At 36.7% G+C, this 20,427-nt stretch overlaps 1 protein-coding gene, 1 long non-coding RNA gene and 1 other non-coding gene across 3 annotated transcripts; 1 reads left to right on the plus strand and 2 right to left on the minus strand.

The window, feature by feature from the left end:
- Window positions 1-7,464: 7,464 nt before the first annotated feature.
- LOC148874306 (uncharacterized) lies at window positions 7,465-9,181 on the minus strand. Its single transcript, XR_016095092.1, has 3 exons — window positions 8,841-9,181; window positions 8,329-8,374; window positions 7,465-7,630 (listed from the first exon to the last, which is right to left on the minus strand). It is a non-coding gene; the product is annotated as an uncharacterized LOC148874306 (long non-coding RNA).
- Window positions 9,182-18,016: 8,835 nt separating this feature from the next.
- Window positions 18,017-19,576, plus strand: LOC148874307 (uncharacterized). The gene is made up of 3 exons (XM_088960703.1): window positions 18,017-18,287; window positions 18,576-18,659; window positions 18,768-19,576. The coding sequence occupies exons 1-3, from the start codon at window positions 18,017-18,019 to the stop codon at window positions 19,574-19,576; spliced, it is 1,164 nt and encodes a 387-aa protein (XP_088816829.1).
- LOC148874308 (small nucleolar RNA R71) lies at window positions 18,398-18,504 on the minus strand. The gene has a single exon (XR_016106355.1). It is a non-coding gene; the product is annotated as a small nucleolar RNA R71 (small nucleolar RNA).
- Window positions 19,577-20,427: the final 851 nt, after the last annotated feature.

The raw sequence follows: 20,427 nt of genomic DNA on the forward strand, positions 1-20,427 counted from the left end.
ATGAAATTTTGAAAAAAAAAATTGAGAAGCTAAGCCTTTAAATATGTAGAATTAAAATTTCATTGAAAATTTTAAAATTTCTTTCCATTAAAAGAGATTCTGAAATAGAAAATTTTGAGGAAACTGATAAAAGAATATTGAATATTTTAGAAATTGGTAATAAGTGGTAGGAATCAAAATTGGTCTTATTTGAATATTGTCGAAACCATTTAGAAATTAGAAAATACTCTCAGGTTTGCCCCTACCAAGATAAGAAGAGAAATATGGAGAAATTAGACTAAAAAATCTTCAAACTGTTAGAAACAGTGGACTGCCCTGAACAACGTTGCAAAAATAAAAAGAATAAAAGGTTAACGGACACCCTAGATTTAGTAATCGGGTCTCTTCACCTAAGTCAAGTATCGAGATACGCGTCGAACGGAAAAGGGAATGTCAAAGACGCTTACCTAACACTTAATAACTAGGTCTCTTCGCCTAAGGCAAGTGTTGAGATTTGCGTAAAACGGTGGATGGTAGTAATAAAAATAAGTGTGCATATCAAGTTCAGGGGTAGAAATCCACTGTAAAAAATGCTAAGAAGAACATCCACCTGATTTCGAAAATCAATCTCAGTTTATCGAGACAGTCAATAAATGAAAGGGTATATCAGATTTTTAATCCATGTTTCTACGATATTCAAAGTAGGGCAGTTTTTCCCCTTAAGCCCAATACCGATCTATACAAAGTTTGAGAATTCAGGATACTTGGCTAATTTTGTAAGGGATAATCTTGCAATGTAATTAATCTCTTTACTCAGTATAATTTTAAGGCCACATTGCTAAGGGACTAGCAATGTTAAGTTGGGGGGGGGTGATAACTCTATATTTTGATGCCTTAAGGGCATCATTTCAGATGTATTTTCGGCCTTAGAATAGTCAAAGTGTGTCATTTTCTTAGTTAAATTCAATGTTGTGACCTCTGAGGGTCTCTGTGCAACTATTGTGGAGAACTGGGGAAGTTACATGGCTGAAATGCAGTTTTTGGGAAGATGGTGTGAAGTCCAACTGAGAGAGGGGGTATTTTTGTGAAAATTTGAGAACAGGAGGGCGCCTCCTATTTGGTAAACCCAGAATGGCGCCCCTCCTAATGTATTAGCATGCTCCCCTCTCATTAGAAACCCTAGGGTGCCCATATCTTTGCAAAAACCTAGTTGCTGCCTCCCTCTTTCTCTCTAATCCCAGTTGTGTCCATCCTTCTCTATAAAAAGAACCCAAGGGTTCCTGAGAAGGGGTTGAATTCTGCCCCCAGGTAAAACAGAAGGCTGATCTTGAGAAGTTCAAGGGTAGAGGAAGAGGAGGGCGCCTAGGCAAGAGGAGGGGTTCCTGCTTGTAGTTCGCCTAAGCCACTACTGCCACCTCTGGATTCTAATCCCAACCATTAGTCTTAGATTTTTCTTTCATTTCCAGTTCTTTTTTTTTCATTCTACAATTTACTTTCAGTCAGTTTGATTTTTGTTTTCTTTTATGCAGATCTGGAATTTGGCCAGGTAAGATGGAAGGCCTAGCTCGAGAAGTTTGAGGGTCAATGGAGTGATCCGGAGACTGCTACCTTTGATCGGATTGCAGACTTTTTATTTCATTCCTTTTATTTACTTATTTATTTCTCTGCACTTTTCACTTCCAGTAGTATTCAAATCTTATTTTAATGAATTTCAGTTTAATTAATTAAATTTTGTGTTTCTACAACTCTCAATTGTGTTCTCTTTCCTAGATTCAAGTAAATAACGAATTTTCCCTTGCTTCCCTATGGATATGACCCGTTCTCACCATTTATTGCGTTTGTAATTGTTTTAGAATCAGAAAAAATTTATAAATATTAAAGTTGGTGTTCCAAAGTGGTTAACGACACGCTTCCGGACACACCACTCACCTCCCTTGCTTGATCCAAGCTGTTGGATTACAATTCTTGCTGAAGGATTGTGTTGTTGAACGGGCTTCAACCTAAGCTGCGCCATCTTCAGTGGAAGTTGGTTTTGGTACCCTCTTTGGGCGTGAACACCCACTTATACGTGTGGAATCCATATCAGGCATTCTTCTCCCTTTCTTTTAGTTTCAGACCTGGTCTGGTTTTGGTGTAAAAACTATCATTGAAAAATGTAGTTTTTCTAAAACTGGGAATATGATTCCTAGAAGGGTAAAATAAATTTTTGAAATTTCACCCTACCATCTAGTATGGTTCGACCATCCATATGATGGATTTCCACTTCCTTCAATGGGAATGTGTCATGTGCCATACTTGGACAATTGGCTTTCATTATGAATCGGTCAAGGACTTGAAAATTTTGACCACATATGGGTTTCATAAATTTTTTGGTTTTCAAAAACCAAGAAAAATTATCAACCATAAATCACAAGTCAAGGGTATAGTAACCATGTATCTCTTCATACTTGGGCTACTAACCATTACAATGTATATCGGGATACTCATAATTGAATCTGTCATGGATGAGCTTATATATGGGTTTGATAGTTTTCTTGATTTTCAAAAACTGAGAATAGTTATCAACCATAAATGACAAGACTTAGGGACAAAGTGGTCTTGTCTTTCTTTGTCATTGGTCTACTAACACTTATCTTAAATATATTGGGAACTCATAGTCGAATTGGTCACAAATATTTTGGGTATCCGACCTGTCTCGACCCTAATAGGACCCGTTTATCAAAACCCTATAGGGTTTGGGATTTTAGATTAAAACTCTATAGAGTTTAGGTTTTGACTTCAGGGTATCTGATACCCGATACCTAGGATGCGTAAATATGAACCTATTATATTAATGTCATGCACAAATTTATAAATTTTAAGTACTAAGATAATTATTCTATTATTAATATTTTATTTGTATAAATTTTTTGGGATTAAGATCATCATTTGATGTAAATTTAGATTTGATAGATTGTTTATTTCATTTAGTTATAAAATACTAATTTTTAAATATTATTACTTTTAATTTTTAGTTGGAATTATTAATCATATATATGTATTGATTGTTTTGATGAATACAAAAGTAAATAAAATCTATTTTATTTCATTAAATAACACAAAAGGCGAGATGATTTAATGGCTTAAAGTAGTGCCAAGAAATTTAGGGCTATCATTAATTGATTTGGGTTCAAGTCACATTATAAGCATTAAGAAATTTTTTTTAGTAGAAAATGTTTGATCAAGGAGTTTAACGGATTTGGGAAATTGTGAGGAAAAATTAAACAGGCTTGGAATCAGGGATATGCAGACGGGTTCAAAAATGGGTTTGGAAAGGGACAAGCCCTTGAGAGAAGATTGGATTGGCACTTTGGGCTTCAACACGATCTGAGATGAGCCCAGCCCATGAGCCTGGTCATTTGGCAAAGAAGCAATAGAGATTGGGTCAACCCTTCAAGCCCCTGGTCGGGAAACGAGATTTGAAGCTTCCCCGCTCACCAAACAGCTACCATGCGAGACTTTTGAAATTTGAAAAAAAAAACTGCCCCATCTTGAGCCAAGGCGACTAATGCTCTTGGAATCTCCAGCGACCTTGACTCCGATGGCGCAAGTGTAGCTCGCTAACAGAGTGAACGACGTTAGCTCCAATGAGACTCTCCGACATTGGCAACAACAACGCACTCCTGCCTGGTGCCTGCCGTTTTAGATTGACTTCGAGCACCATCCTCTGTTTCAGGATCTGACGACATCGGCCCTGGCTCCGATTGAGTCTCCTTTCCCTTTCCTCTACCCTAGTCCCGCACGGTGGTAGCCGTTCATCAGATAGGGTATCCTTTGAATTGGCCATTTATTGACTGTTACAAGCCATCACATATAGGCCAAATCTATGCATCTGAAATATCTCCATAATTATAATTTTTTATTTATGGGAAAATGTTCCAAATGTATGGCCGAAATGTGTTGCAAGGTCGGTGTGGGGAGCAAATCTGAATTTGTATTAGAGTTCCACCCAATTTATAATAATTGTCAAAGATTTCATTTTTTAATTTAAAAACATGTGGCAAGGTATTTTTCACTTAAATTTATTCCATGATATAGAGTGAAGAAATGAATGTCTGGATTCGTTTTGAGACCCAAATTTAGTTATTATCTTGTGCCATTTAGACTACTTCATTAAAACATCTAGGTAATTATTATTATTATTATTATTATTATTATTATTATTATTATTATTATTATTGTTGTTGTTGTTATTATTATTATTATTTGTAATAATATAATATGGGTAAATTACTAAAACCTTTCCTGAAATTTGGTAATTGCAATCACCTCCTTTGAACTTTTTGACATAGTTGCAAATAGATCATTTATGTTAAAATCAACTAATAAGAGACACTAAATGAAGAAAAGGTTAGGGCTAGATGGCTGGGTGAAATTTCAAAAATTTCCTAATCCTTTTGATAATTGAATTTCCTATATTTTGAAAAACTACATTTTTTATGACCGGTCTTGCACGGAACCAGACTAGATTTGAAACCAATCAAAGAATGAGATGTATACCTAATATGAATACCACAAACATAGATCCCAAGGTAGAAGTTCATGCCCAAAACAGTCCTAAAATTAGCCTTCACTGAAAATGGCACAGTGTATTCCTAAAGCTAGTTCAATAATACAGTTTTCAACAAAACTGCAATCCAATTACTTGGATTGAACTGGGAAAGGTAAACATGAAATTCCTTTGGATTTTTCTTGCAAAAATCAAAAGAAAACTGATCTCTATCAGTCCCAAAATAGTTGTGGTCGAACTACGGTTTCTTGATAGACAAAAAGAAGAAGAGAGAACAAAATAGAGAGGTGTTATAGTCTAGTTCGTTCTCTTCTTCTTTTATTTCTTTATGGAGCACTTCTCCTAATCAAATTGGGAGACTATCCAAATCTAATTTGGATCTGGCTTTTAAGAGATAAGCCTTATCTGCTTAAGAGGATGGGTGCTCCATACCCAATTCCAAACCCAGATTCGCCCCATGTCACATGACAACTTAATCTATCATGTGACAATTTAACTAATCATATTAATTATGGGCCTTAGGCCCATTAGTTATAAGGCTCATGATCCAAGGGTGTTGCATGGCTAACTTAGGCCTAATTTTTATGGTGTGGGACCCCACAATAACCTCACATAAGTCCACATGGGTTCGGCCCAGCCTTTGTGAAAAAGCTTGGTCGAATTCACTACTAAATGTAGTGAACCCCTGAGCACATCACTATGTCTCAAAATGGGCTTAACATTTACACTTAAATGATAATTGAATTCAGTCATCCTATGAAAACCCAAGGATAATAGACTTAAATAAGATAAAGCTCATAAGGTAATCAGCCTTGTAATGGTCTTTTACACTTAATCTCTCGACCCATAATGATTAAACATTGTTCAATAGGGAATGACATCTCCCCTAGCTTTAAGGTGCAGTGTCACACTCTCTACTCGGATGGATCCTAGGAATTAAGACCTTTAACAAACATTTTTCAAAAAACATAAGCCCTATCATTGACCTAGTCCGACAAAGGGGTCAATCCTATCACTATGATCACCCACTCAAGTGAATTCTCAGACTGCCCCAACATACCCAGGTTTTGACCCTCAATGGATCTCACTAATTGGCATATCAAAGACAGACCAATCGAACACCTAGTGTGGTACCATAATCAATCTTCAAGGTCCAAGGCATAATAGAAAAATGGTCCGGGTTCAGTGTTTCAACCAAACACACACTACATGTGCTTTGGGTCTAACCCTAGCAGTTGAGACAATCTGCCCCAATTTCTTTGATAGCACATCAATGTCAGCTTTGGTAAAATAAACTCCCCAAGTCTAACCAACGGGTGAGAACATTCTAAACTAACACGAGTCTCATAAGTGTTCAGTTTAAGGGGTAATTTCACAGAAACATACCAATATCAATATGAAACAATAATGTACATTTATTTATTTACAATAAATATATCTGTACATCAATCTGATTGGAGCTAAGAACATACATTGTCTAACACTAAAATGTCTAAAATACCCATACATTTACTATTGAGGCCGATTTAAAAAAAAATACAAACTTTGTGAATCACAAAAAAAGAGAGTTTAATGTTACATTTTTGACTTTACAAGATTGATATGAAAGGCAAATTTGAAGAATGAATCAATTTTGGAAAAGAGACTGAAAGTGCTTGGGGTAGTGATTACTATAAAGAGAAAATTTTGAAAAATAAACATTTTGGTCAAAATTATTTGCATAGGTATTTTAAACATTTTTATGCTTTTCATTAGAAGATATAACAGTAGAAATCCAATTCAGTGTTCACACGTTCTCACATAATTTTTCAGCCATGCATTAATTGGGAATATCTCTCCATTAATAAAAGATACACGCATGGAGATGCTGAAAAAAAACTGTAAAGAGTAAGGACCCGGATCCACTCTTAACAGTGGGAATCTATTTACAACTGTATCAAAAAACTCAAAGAAATGATTGTAATTATCATGAAAAACATCACTGAGTGGTTAACAAGTTCAGGAGAGGTTTCAGCAATTTATTCTTATAATATTATAAATTGTGTTATAAGACGGAAATTTTATAAATTAAAACATGTTGACTTTATTATATAATAGTGTAGGTAGCTTATTGATTTATTAATTTGTAGAAGAAATAGTAAATTGCACAACTCAATACACCAAGAAAATGTTAAGGATACAAATGTCTTTCCCTTATTGCTTGCAAAAACATCATACGCCACGAATATTCTGTAGCATTGTATATGCATGACCAACATGCACTGACAACAGTGACCGACATGAACATAAAATATTCAAAATATGTGGTCCTTGATGCACTTGTAAGCACCACCAGAAAAGATTGCAGTGCTTAGATTTTTATTTTCAAAGTCAGCATTTATGAGATGTACCATTTTTTTCCCAAGCACATGCTATGGAAAACAACCACCGTCCCCCACCACGTGTTTGATGTCATCGGATTTAATCATCATAAAATCGTTCTTGCACCGAGTTCGGATATGCTCCTTACATCGACCTCACAGCATGTGCAGGCTGTACATTGGGAATATCTCGTCTAAAATTGTATATTGAGAATATCTTTGTATATTAAGAATATCTTTGATGATGATTCAGCATAAGGTTAGAATTTTTGGGCTCAAAGTATAGTTGGGGTGGGTGCCTGTTTGAAATTGATGCCAATTCCTTGGGGCATTGGTGTGTAGAGTGGGGTTTTGGACATTTTGAATGTTTATAATTCTGTAGTGAAAATCAGAAATCTGCATTAGACCTATCTATACTTCTCCATAAAAATATCTCTAATAAATAAAAATATATAAATATAGAGATATTTTTGATGCAATTAAAAAGCTGTATGAATGGTTTTGTTAGAATTGAATGGGGCCTCGTGTTTGATATTTGGAACTGAATGTTTATAACTTTGCAGTGAAAATCAAAAATATGCAATGGACCTATTCGTACTTTTCCATAAAAAATAGGAAGAATGACAGTTCAGCCCAGGGTCAGAATTTTTAGGCCCAAAGTACAGTTGGGGTGGGTGTCAGCTTCACGGGTGGGCATTGGTGTGTAAAGTGGCGGTTTTTGACATTTTGAATATTTATAGCCCTGCAGTGAAAATCATAAATCTGCATTAGACCTGCCCATACTTTTTCATAAAAATATCTCTGATAAATAAAAATATATAAATATAGAGATGTTTTTTATGCAAGACAGTAAAAAGCTGTGAGAACGGTTTTGTTAGAACTGAATCAGGTCTCGTGTTGATATTTGGAATTGTTAATATGCATGAAAAATATACAACATAATATTATATTTACTGTTAAAAAAAAAGAGAAAAAAAAAAAAACTAATGGGCTTAGTGCTGGACAGCAGTGAACTGTTGATCTATCGATCCAAACAACAGTTTTGGCTATATTTTTACTTTTTTTTATTTTTTTTATTTTTTATCAGAATAGACTATATTCGATTTAAACGATTGAACTATTTGACCTGAAAATTAGACCTAAAACGGTTCGCTATCCGGTTCTATTTAAAACCTTGATCAAAACAGATGTGACCATGCTCGGACTATGCTGTTATACAATTTCCATCTCTGTCTACGACAAGGTAATAAAGCAAAGCATTAATTTTGGGGGTACTTTATTAAGTATACCATGATGCATAATTGCTTAGCTAATTAATAAAATACCCTTGAGGGATGGAGGTTAGAGGAGTTCTCCTACTGAAAAAGACAAAATTGACCTAGTCTAGTACTGTTGAGTAACTATGTCACCATGTCAATGTGTTACAAAGGTCCAGCTTACCTTTCATCAAGGAGCATCACTGTAAAAATTGGGGGTACCCAAATCACTGTCAAAAATAAGAGTAACTGAATAAGTCAAATTCATGGTAAACGTTAAGGTGCAGAGGAAAAATTAGACAAATCATCCACAGGCTTTGCAAAGTAAATGGGTACCACTCCCCGCTGTATTTTCCATCATTCCATGAACAAGATTATCTTAATCGAGTTTGAATTCACAGTCTGTGTCTCAATTCATCCACCAAGAAAAGGAAAAAAAAAAAAAGATTTATATCTCAAAGCTTAATCAAGCAATAATTATAATTTCTCCTATTATACACAGTTTACATTCATGCGGTATAGTCATGTTATCCATTACCCTATTCACCATAACGAATTTCACTGCTGTGGTCAATTCTGGCAAGTAGTGATGACTAAGATTAGAATGAAACTAGACAAACAAACAGTGGATGTGGTTATGAAGTGCTAGCTCCTCTTCGGACGAGAATTGTGAAGCAAGAATAGCTTTTTGAGTACCTTGATTAGCATGAACAAGCTGGATGATCTCCTTGAAGAAAGCATAGCTGTGCTTGTCTTGGACATCTTTATGGCCTGAACACGGTAGATTTCCACCATCTCTCCTCGTGCATCCCAGTCGGATCTCGATCCACCAGCTGGTTTCGATAATCTGTTCGCTTCAGCCTTCTTGCCCATTGAAGAAATCCGCTGTAAATCGTCGTTGAAGTTTTCCCACAACATGTCCATCCTCTCTTCATCCTCTTCACTGAGATACCCGTCTGCCGTTCTCCTCACAACGCTTTCGATCGACGAGAAGCTCTTCCGGCGGAGATGCTCGTTTGGTTGGGGAAATGCACAGAATCTTCCTCTTCGTTCCACGAAAGGCCGGGTTTAATTGTGTGTGGGTAGTACTTAGAAGAGAGAGAGAGAGAGAGAGAGAGGACTTGATGAGCTGTTTTGGATAGGAAAAAGCATTAAAAAGATGGGGTTTGGACTTTGGGTTAGTTTTATAAATTTAGGAGGAAGAATCCTTTCTCTTGATTGGTGGGTCCCAATTAAAATTAGATTTTGATACAGCTCAACTACCGCCGGATTGATCGGGGAAACGAGGGAATGCCTTAGAAATCCCACTCCACACGGTGTTGATCTGTGAAAGAGACATACAACGCCCACTTTCTCCAATCTTTGGCAAAATCCACTAGACTAGTAATAGTATTAGCTGGTGGGTGTTCATTTCTATTTTTCTTTTTCCTGTTTATTAAACCGATAAAATCGATTAAACCAACCAATCCGACGGATTTTTAATATTTTTGATCGGCTTTGATTCAGTAATTTTTCAATCCGATACATTAGATTGCTTTCGGTTTGGTTATTATAAATTGATCAAAAAGCTTAATCAATATGATCATATATATATATTAATATTTTATATTTTAAATATAATTTGTTAATACAAAAAAGTGAAAAAAAATATTATATTTTCCAGTTTAAAATATTTTATATTATAAATTTAATATTTTTAAACGGAGAAGTACTGATACACCTAATGTAGATTTCTGATCTCATGTTATAAACATTCAAAATGTCAAAAAAACACTCTATGCACTCATATCCCCATGTGAATTGGCATCAATTCCTGGCACCTATCCCATATGTACTTTGAATCTATAAATTCTAACATTACGACTATCGATCATTCTCTCTTTTTTAATTTATTTTTTAAGTTTAAATCTTTTGAATTGACCAATCAAACTGAAAATTAACCCAAATCGATACAAATCAAATAGTTCAATTTTTACTAATAATCAATCAGTTTTGGGTGTCACTGATCTGACCAAGTCGATTTAATTTACCAAACACCTTACAACTAAACTAAACCAACCCCTAAAACACTTATTTTCTCATTCCTTTTTATTTTATATTGCCGCTGTGTATGGATCTTATATATTATTTGAAACTTAAATAATAATAACAATAATAATAATAGGTTTTTTTTTATAACGATAATAATAATAGGTTTAAGAATTAAGAATCACAATTAGCATTTATTTTGTTAGATATGACGAGAGAGATGGCAGCCCATAGTCCAATATGGTTCCATGTGCTTTTATTACATCACCTTCTTTTCTTGTCTCATTAAGAAAGATGCCATATGTCTTTATTGCTTGTCAAGTCATCAGCTCAAAACACCGAAATGGTTAAACAATTTCTTTTTAATGCGTAGCATTTGTGTGACAGAGAGATATATCGTTTGTACCATGCAATGCCGAAAAAGGTAAATTGCATATTGTGCAGTAGAAATTTGCACTTTACGTCCGTTTAGTTGCATCAGAGATTCTTCAACACCTGGACACCCTCAACTTTTCTTCATCATGGGGTCCATTTTTATCGGACCAAAGTGCATATCTGGTATCTTGTACATGCAATGCATACAGTGCAATGTCAACAATTCAATAGTGCTTTACTAATAAAAACGAAGGAAATAAAGAAAAATGCAGTGTCATTTTTATTAATGTCTAGATAATTGGATCGGGCATAGAGCCGGAGAAGGGAGAGATTCATAAATAAATAAATAAATATATAATTTTTAATATATATACTATATATTTTATAATTTTTAATATTTATAAATATGATGGATGGATGGTAAGTTTCTTAATTTTTAAAAGAAAATGACTAGAGTTCAAGTCTTTTAATTTATATTTTTCTTTAAAATACATGCATAATAATGTAATATGTATAATAAATAATCATTAATTAGCATAGGTAGACAAGTGGATTAGTGGTAATTAAGTAATCTGTGAAAATAAGAAATTTTGGGTTCAAATCTTGTTAACAATATTTCAAAATTCCATTTATGTATAGACCCAAGCGGTTTCATGAAACTGGGACCGGTCCACCGATTTTTTGGTTCAATCGGCCAATCAGCTGGTTTTTAACAGGTTTTTAGCAAGTTCAGTTATTGGGGTATGATCAAACCGATCAGAGCCCTGGCTTACAGTTCAACTGACCGGTCCGGTCCGGTTTTCTGAACACTGGTTTCTATACTCTCTACTCTCTACCATAGAATTGACATTGTGATCAATTGATAACAAGGGTCGTTTTTTTTTTCTTTTTCTTTTATAAGATGATGAGCTACCTCCATTGTATAGTCCAATATACCTAAATAAATAATAACAAAGAAAAACTAGGCAGTGTTCTTTTTTTTTTATTTTGAGAGGGGGGAAGTTGGTCAATGGGAATAATCCCATTAACGAAGAAATCCATGTTCTTTTTTCATATTTATGTGGGGATGAAGGAAAGTTTATTTTCCTAGGTACCACTTACTCGGGTAAGTGATATCCCTCTCCTATGTGGGTAAATAATTTTCTCACTTGGCATGAAGTTGCCATCAAGAACATGGGTAAATTCACTTACACGGGTAAATCATTCGTAGGAAACATTTACCTGGGTAAATAACTTACTAAAAAGCGAACGAAGCCTAGATGTTACTACAACCTCATCAAGAGCCTAAAACAACACTATCCCCCCAAATTAATTGAATAATAGAAGCACAAGGCCTTTCAAAATTCACAAGTTTAGATAACATAATATAAGACATCAGAGTCTGAATCTCCTATTCACGACAACTGCACCACACCTATCCACGTTAGATCGCTAATATTGTGCGATCTAGACACTCCTTGCTGGAAGACAGCTCGAAGGTCGGTCTACTACATGGCTGGTTCGAGCTGCAAGAAAGTAGAATCAAAGATCGTAGGGCACTTTACCCGGTGTGGGCACTCTGATGCTTAAGTTTGAAGGGATGGGAGATCCATCATATAGATGGCCGAACCCTGTAGGAAGGTTGGGCAAATTTTCAAAAAATTTTTTACCCTCATCCAGGAATCCTATTCCCAATTTAGAAAACTGCATTTTCAAGTTTCGTTCTTGTAACCAAACGAAACCAAATCTGAAACCAAGATTAGGGAAGGATATACCTAATACGGAATCCATGCAAAAAGTTCCTCCCAATATAGGTGTTCACGCCCAAAGAGTACCAAATTCTCCCTCCACAGAAGATAACATAACTTAGGATGAGGCAGGATCAGCAGGTAGTTCTTCACCAAGAACTTGTGATTCTTCAGCAAGAATCGAATGAGGTAGTGAGCACAACTTCAAAATTGTTTCTTCTAGCAAGAAACAATATCAAGATCAAATCTTGATCAGATCCAAATTTTGGAGATCGAACAGGGTAGGGTGGCAAGAGCAGGAAGAAAAAGAACTGAAGGCAATATCAGTCTAACTGAGTTGTCTTCTGTAATGTCTGTGTGTCTTTTTCAGGTCCGCCCTACTCTCTATTTATAGCCTTAAAGAGACAACATCCTAATCTGATTAGGAGTCTCCTGGTCCAAATCTTTATTTGGATCTAGACTCTTTAAGTGATAAGGATAATCCGTTATCTTATCTGTAGATAAAGATTAGCTTATTCCTAATCAAATTAGGACTTCCTTGATCCAAATCTTTATTTGGATCTGGACACTTTAAGTGGATAAGAGTTATCCTCTTATCCTTATCTGTTGATCCAAACCCATATCTGCCCTTATTTAATCAATCCAATTAACCTACTTTGAAATGGGCTTTTAGGCCCACTAAGCTTTCAGGCTCACTTCCTTTTAATGCTGGCTAGCTTGGCTCTCTTTGTATGGCGTAGGACCCTAACATTGATCTATACATCAGCTACATGGATTCAGCCTAGCCTTTGTTACAAGGCTTGGCCGAATTTACTACTGAATACAGTGAACCCCTGAATCCAACACTATGGGCTCTTAATGGGCCCAACATTTACACTAAATAGTCCTTGGATCCAACTATCTTATGAAGGCCCAAGTAATGTGGGCAGATGCAAAATTAGCCCATCAGGTGTAACCTTCAATGGTCTTACATTTAACCTCTCAGCCCTTAATGATCAAACACTACCCGACAAGAGAGGACATCTCCCTTGGCTGCAAGGTACAGTGTTGCACTATCTGCTCACATGGATCCTGAGAATTAAAACATTTTACAAACATTTTGAAACCATAATATATAAGTACATCTCTATATAAATATATTTTGCAAAACCAAATTTCAAACACACTTGAAATTCACTATCAGCAGTTTAGGTTTCCATCATAGAGAGTGCATTTTCCCAATCATTCACTTTGTCCGACAAAGGGGCTGATCCTATCACTATGATCACCCACTTAGATGAATTCTCAAACTGTCCCAACAAACCCAGCTTTTGACCCCCTCTAAGGATCTCACTAATTGGTACATCAAAGATAACTCAATCTGACACCTAGTGCAGTATTGTAATCGAGTCTAGGAGTCAGGTGTAACATTCCATTTTTTCCCATCTATCTCCAAGGTCCAGGGCAATATTGGAATTTTGTTCTGGTTTAGGGTTTCAAAGAAAACCCACACTACATGTACCTCAGGTCTCACCTTAGTAGTTGAGACAAGCCACCACCCAAACCAACTTAGCGGTACATCAGTTTTAGCCTTGGCAGGATAAATCTCCCCAGATCTATCCAACGGTTGTGAAGATTCTAAACCAATGCGAGTCTCATATGTGTCTAGTTTAAGGGTATTACACAAAAGCACACCACAATAACATGAATCAAATATGTACTTTATTCATTTATAATAAATGCCATAATGTACATCATGTTGATTGGAGCTAAGGGCATACACTGTCTAACAACTCCCACATGCACTTAGGTCCAATCAGGTACAAGCTAGAGTCTCACACTTTCCATGTGTTTCTCAAACACTTTCTGTGTTAGTGGCATAGTCAATGGGTCTGCTACATTTTTCGCTGATGCTACCTTTTGAATCAAGGTGTCCCCTTTTCCAACTATCTCCCGTAGTACATGGTATTTCCTCTCGATGTGCTTTGACTTCGAGTGGGCTCGTGGCTCCTTAGCCTAAGCAATGGCTCCAGTGTTGTCACACAACAGTGGAATGGGTGATGTGCTGGAAAGAACTACTCCTAATTCCTAAATAAACTTCTTCATCCACACGGCTTCCTTGGCAACTTCGCTTACGGCAATGTACTCGGCCTCGGTTGTGGAATCTGCTGTGGACCCCTGTTTTTTGCTTTTCCAGCTAACTGCATAGGACCCCATCATAAAGATGTATCCAGATGTAGAATTTCTATCATCTGGGTCTGATTGGAAATCGGCATTGGTATACCCAAAGATATGTAGTGAGCTACCATCGAATACCAGACAAAACTCTTTTGTCCTTCGAAAGTATTTCAGTATGTTTTTCACAATGGTCCAATGCTCTTGTCTTGGGTTAGACTGGTATCTACTTACCACACTCACGACTTGAGCAATGTCTAGCCAAGTGCAGCATGGCATACATGATGCTCCCTACGATAGAGGCATAGGGAACTTCCTTCATGCCCTCAATCTCCTTAGGTTTCTTGGGAGACATACCCTTGAAGAGAGTGACTCCGTGCCTGAAAGGAACGTTTCCTTTCTTGGAGTTCTTTGTACTATATCTCTTGACTATCTTGTCAATGTAAGTAAACTGGGATAATCCTATTATCCTCTTCGATCTATCTCTATAGAGTCAAAGTCCCAAGATATAAGAGGCTTCTCCAAGAACTTTCATGTTGAATTGTTGTGAAAGCCATACTTTCACCGTAGTCAACATTCCTACATCATTCGCAATGAGTAGAATGTCGTCTACATACAGAACCAAGAACGTAACCTTATTCCCACTGGTCTTCCTGTAAACACAGGGCTCATCTGGATTCTGCTCAAAGTCAAACTATTTGACAGTAGAGTCAAACCAGATGTTCCAGCTGCTAGAAGCTTGCTTAAGTCCATATATGAAAGGGTTGAGTTTACATACCATGTGTTCCTGACCTGTAGCTATGAAACCTTACAGTTGCTACATATAGATATCTTCAGTAAGATCTCCATTCAAGAACGCGGTTTTGAAATTCATTTGCCAAATCTCGTAGTCATGGTATGCTGCTATAGCTAGCAGGAACCTAATGGATTTAAGCATGAACGGGCGAAAAGGTTTCCTCATAATCGATTCCCTCTTTCTGAGTGTACCCTTTCACCACAAGACAAGTCTTGTAGGTCTCAACCTTTCCCCCGGGGCCCTTCTTCCTCTTATAGAAGGAATCTATGTCCAACATAGCTTTTGTATAAGTCACGGAGTCCTCGTCACTGGTCGTAGCTTCCACCAAGTAACTTTCTTGGTCATAGCCATAATGAACTAGAGGCCTGGATGCCCCGGTAGATCTCCTATGTTGGTTATTAACTGAAACTTGTGAGACATCTCCTACTACCCCTGAACTGTCCTCATCAAGAACAACTTCCTGATGATGATTGTTCAGGATGTAATCTTCCTCCAAGAAATGGGCATTTTGACTATAAAACACCTTCTGCTCTTCTGGGTCATAGAATAAATATCCTATAGAGTCTTTTGGGTAACCTACAAATAGGCAACGACTGGTCTTAGATTCCAATTTGTTAGCACTTGTTCTTTTAGCATGTGCTAGACAACTCCAAATCTTCAATTGTCTTACACTTGGTTTCTTACTGATCCAAAGCTCATAGGGAGTCTTTGGAACGGATTTGGTTGGAATCTGGATCAAGTCGTATATCACAGCCTCTAATGTGTAACCCCAAAAGGATGTAGGTAATTCTGAGTGTACAAGAAGTGATCGGACCATATCTAATAAAGTTTGGTTCCTCCTCTCTAACATATCGTTTAATTGTAGTGTAGTAGGAGGAGCTAGTTGTGATACTATCCCATTTTCCTTTAAGTAGTCCCTGAATTTTTCAGAGAGATATTCGCCTCCTCGATCTAATCAAAGGGCCTTAATGTGTCTCCCCAATTGTTTCTCAACCTCTTGCTTGAACTATTTGAACTTTCCAAAGGATTCAAACTTGTGTCTCATTAGGTACACATAACCATGCCGAGAATGATCATCGGTAAATGTTATGAAATAAACATGTTGGTTACGTTCCTAACATTCATGGGACCACATACCTCAGTATGTATAAGGTCAACGTGCCTGTTGATCTTTTAGGCTTACCGTTAAATGGCCGTTTCTTCATCTTACCCTGAAGGCAAGGTTCACAGGTTGGAAGATCTTCTACAGTTAGAAAATCCAAAGGACCACCCTTTACCAACCTTGTGATATGATCTATGTTAATGTGGCCAAGTCGGTAATGCCACAGGAAAGTGGGATTAACTATATCACGGGTTCTTTTTCTTGGGGTTATTATCCGACGTAGTTTCGGTTATATTTGTTTCCAGAGAATGATGGAGAACATAGAGACCATTCTTAAGTTCTCCATATGCGAGGAATTTGTTATTCCTTTTGATAGTAACCACATTACTAAAAAGAACAGAATAACCATCCGCACACAGTTTTAAAAAAGAATCAAATTTCTTCTCAAACTGGGTACATAAAGACAATCTTTTAATGTAATTATTCATTCTCTGAAATACAATTCTACAGTTCCTATGGCTATAACTGCAACACTTGCAGAATTCCCCAAGTAAAGAATTACTTCTCCATCACTTAGTCTTCTACTTGTCCTGAGCCCCTGCAATGTATTACATGCATGAGTAGAAGTCCTAGAGTCAATACACCAGGAAGCAGAAGTGACAAACATATTGGTCTCTATGATAAAGGATTCGAAATTACCTTGTTTCTTGGTCTCCAGGTATTGAGGACAATTCCTTTTCCAATGGCCGATCTGCTTGCAGAAGTGACAGGCATTTGATGCCTTGTCCTTCTTTTGCTTTTTAGGCTTGCTAGTTTTCTTCTGAGGTTTCTTCTTTGCCTTCCTCTTCTTTTTGCCCGATTTTCCACCTTCAACAATCATGGCTTTGAGGCTCATCCTTCTTTATCAGTTCTTCGGCCCTCTGCAATATATTGTTGAGTTCTTGAAGGCTAACATTTAGCTTGTTCATATTGTAATTCATTATGAACTGATTGAAGGAAAGAGGCAAAGAGTTCAGGATGGCATCAACTTTGGTGACATGGTCTAGCATAGATCCAAGAGCATCTAGTTCATTGATGTATCCCATCATCTTAAGACAATGGTCATGAACTAGTTGGTTCTTGGACATTTGTGCGATCATAAATTGCTTTAGGACATTCTGACGAGTAGAACGATTATGCTCCTCATACATTGTCCTTAGACTATCCAATATATCCTTGGACACTTCGTTCTGATTGAATTGTCACTGTATCTGATTGTCTAAGGAGACTATGATGTAGCACCGAGCAAGAGAGTTTTTCTCTTCATTTTAATACTTATTTTGTTAAATCCTCGTGGGAACGATATTTTTATACTACTTGATAACTAGTGCACTTGCGAGGGTTATAATCATAGCTATCAAGTTTTTGGCACCACTGCCGGGGATTTAATCCTAAAATAATATTAGAGCTTGTTAACCTTGGTTAATTTGGACTTTTTATTTCTGTTTCTATTATTTTTATTTTTATTTTATTTGTTCAAATTCTAGCTATGTATTAGATTCATTAGTGCATGACACACACTAGACAAGAAGTACTAGCACGATTCAATCCTGAAATAGAGAGGACCCTTCGCTCGTTGCAAAGAGCCAACAGAGGCAAAACGAGAGAGGAGGTTGAAATTAGTGAACCAACAATAGAAGTTGAGGAGAAGATGGCAGAATCAAATCATACCCTTTTGGACTACGCCTGTCCAACCATTGATGGGGCTATTCCCAGTATTTGCAAGCCCACAATTCAAGCCAATAATTTCAAAATCAAGCCTGCAATCATTCAAATGATTCAGACAAGTATTCAATTTAGTGGGTTGCCAAGTGATGACCCTAATGCACATATTGTTAACTTCCTAGAAATATGTGATACATTTAAACATAATGGCGTTAGTGATGATGCTATTAGACTTAGACTATTTCCATTTTCATTGGGTGATAGAGCTAAAGATTGGCTTAACTCACTCCCTACATGAAGTATCACCACTTGGAATGACCTGACCCAAAAATTCTTGGCTAAGTATTTTCCACCCTCAAAAACAGCAAAATTAATTAATGATATCACTACTTTTGCTCAATTAGAGAGGGAATCTCTGTATGAAGCATGGGAATGAATCAAGGAGATGCTTAGGAAGTGTCATCACCATGGGATACCAACTTGGCATCAAATTCAAACCTTTTATAATGGTATTACCCCCTCTAATCATTCTATTATTGATGCAGCTATAGGTGGCACAATCATGAGAAAAACACCAGAGGAAGCTTATGATCTAGTGGAAGAGATGGTATCGAATAGCTACCAGTGGAGTAATGACCGAACTGATTGAAGGGGAGTACACCACATCGATTCCCTTGCAGCCATATCTACTCAACTTGCTAGTCTGAATAAAAAATTTGATACTTTTAATATTGCAGCAATGAATACATCATCTAGCATCCCATGTGATTTTTATGGTCAAATAGGACATACTAATTCTGACTGTCCATTAGGTAATCCTTTTGCTTCACATGAGCATGCTAATTTTATCTCTCATACTGGTAGGCTGAATTTCAACCCCTACTCAAACACATACAACCCAGGGTGGACGACTCATCCAAATTTTTCATGGAACAACAACCAGCAAAAAGCACCCATGGGATTCCAACAACAGCCGCCTCCACAAGAAAAGAAGAATGATTTGGAAGAAATGATTTATATGTTCATCAATGCTACTGAAGCAAAGCTCCAAGAACATGATATGAGATTCTTAAGTCAAGAAGCATCAATCAAGAAATTAGAAGTCCAAATGGGGCAGATTGTGAATCTGTTGTCGGAAAGAAATGAGGGGCAGCTGCCCAACAACACGGAGAAGAATCCAAAAGAGCAAGTAAATGCCATAGCTTTGAGAAGTGGAAAGACAATTGGCGAGACCCAGAATGATGACAAGGAAGCTGAAGTAGCCGATTCACAAAAGGAGACTGAAGGGAGTACACCTAAATTGAATTTAGATGCTATTAAACTTCCTCTCCCCTACCCCAGAAGAGTCTTAAAAGCTAATTTGGATAAACAATTTGAAAAATTTTTAGAAGTATTTAAAAAGATTCATATTAATCTCCCTCTTCTTGATGTATTGTCACAAATGCCGAAATATGCCAAATTTTTGAAAAAGGTGATGTCGAATAAAAGGAAGTGGGAGGACTGTGAGATGGTGAAGCTAAACAAAGAGTGCTTAGCCATTCTTTAAAATAAACTGCCCCCAAAGCTTAAGGATCTAGGGAGTTTTTCTATACCTTGCGCCATTGGGAATGCTGAATTTGAGAAAGCTTTATGTGATCTAGGTGCTAGTATAAATTTAATGCCCTACTCTATTTTTAAAAGACTCAAATTGCATGAACTAACATCTACAACTATTACCCTACAATTGGCCGATCGAAGCGTTAAATACCCATGGGGAATAGTGGAAGATGTCTTAGTTAAAGTAGGTAATTTCATCATCCCTATTGATTTCATTGTGTTGGATAAGTAGGAGGATAGGACGATGCCATTGATTTTAGGGAGACATTTTCTTGCTACTGGTAATGCTTTAATTGATGTGCAAAAATGTCTACTTACCCTTAGAATCAATGGTGAAGAAGTGGTGTTTAATGTATTTGAAATCATGAAATATCCCAACACAATTGAACATGAAATTTATGCATTCGATAGCATTGATGTTGGCGCAGCTAAAATTAACGCATCTAAATTAGATGATCCTTTAGGAAGCTGCATTCTTAACTCTTGTAAAAATGTGTAGGTTTTGGATGAAGAAATTAAGGAGGTTTTGAATTGTTTGGAGGCCAACTAAGAAGGGTCAAGCCAAGACAAGGTAATGTTCATTATATTATATTGTCGATTTCTAATGAGAGACTGTTACCCTTTGTTTTATAGGCCCCTATTCCAGATTTGAACCCGCCCATGATGGATGAAAGGAGAGCACATCGAAAGCTGCAACCACGAGAGTTAGAGGATTCGATTCATGATTATTAAAAATAGGGAAGTTTGTTTTTCCTTTTCTTTTTGTTTTTACATTTCTAGTTTAGTTTTTCTACCCTTTCT

Source organism: Nelumbo lutea, chromosome 1, assembly GCF_056320005.1.
Source record: "Nelumbo lutea isolate HS-2025 chromosome 1, American lotus-T2T, whole genome shotgun sequence".
Lineage (NCBI taxonomy): Eukaryota > Viridiplantae > Streptophyta > Magnoliopsida > Proteales > Nelumbonaceae > Nelumbo > Nelumbo lutea.

Coding starts and splice junctions, on each gene's coding strand:
- LOC148874307 (XM_088960703.1), top strand. CDS start 18,017: ATGGCAGAATCAAATCATACCCTTTTGGACTACGCCTGTCCAACCATT. Junction 18,288..18,575: donor ACTATTTCCATTTTCATTGG/GTGATAGAGCTA, acceptor TTATTGATGCAG/CTATAGGTGGCACAATCATG. Junction 18,660..18,767: donor ATCGAATAGCTACCAGTGGA/GTAATGACCGAA, acceptor TTAATATTGCAG/CAATGAATACATCATCTAGC.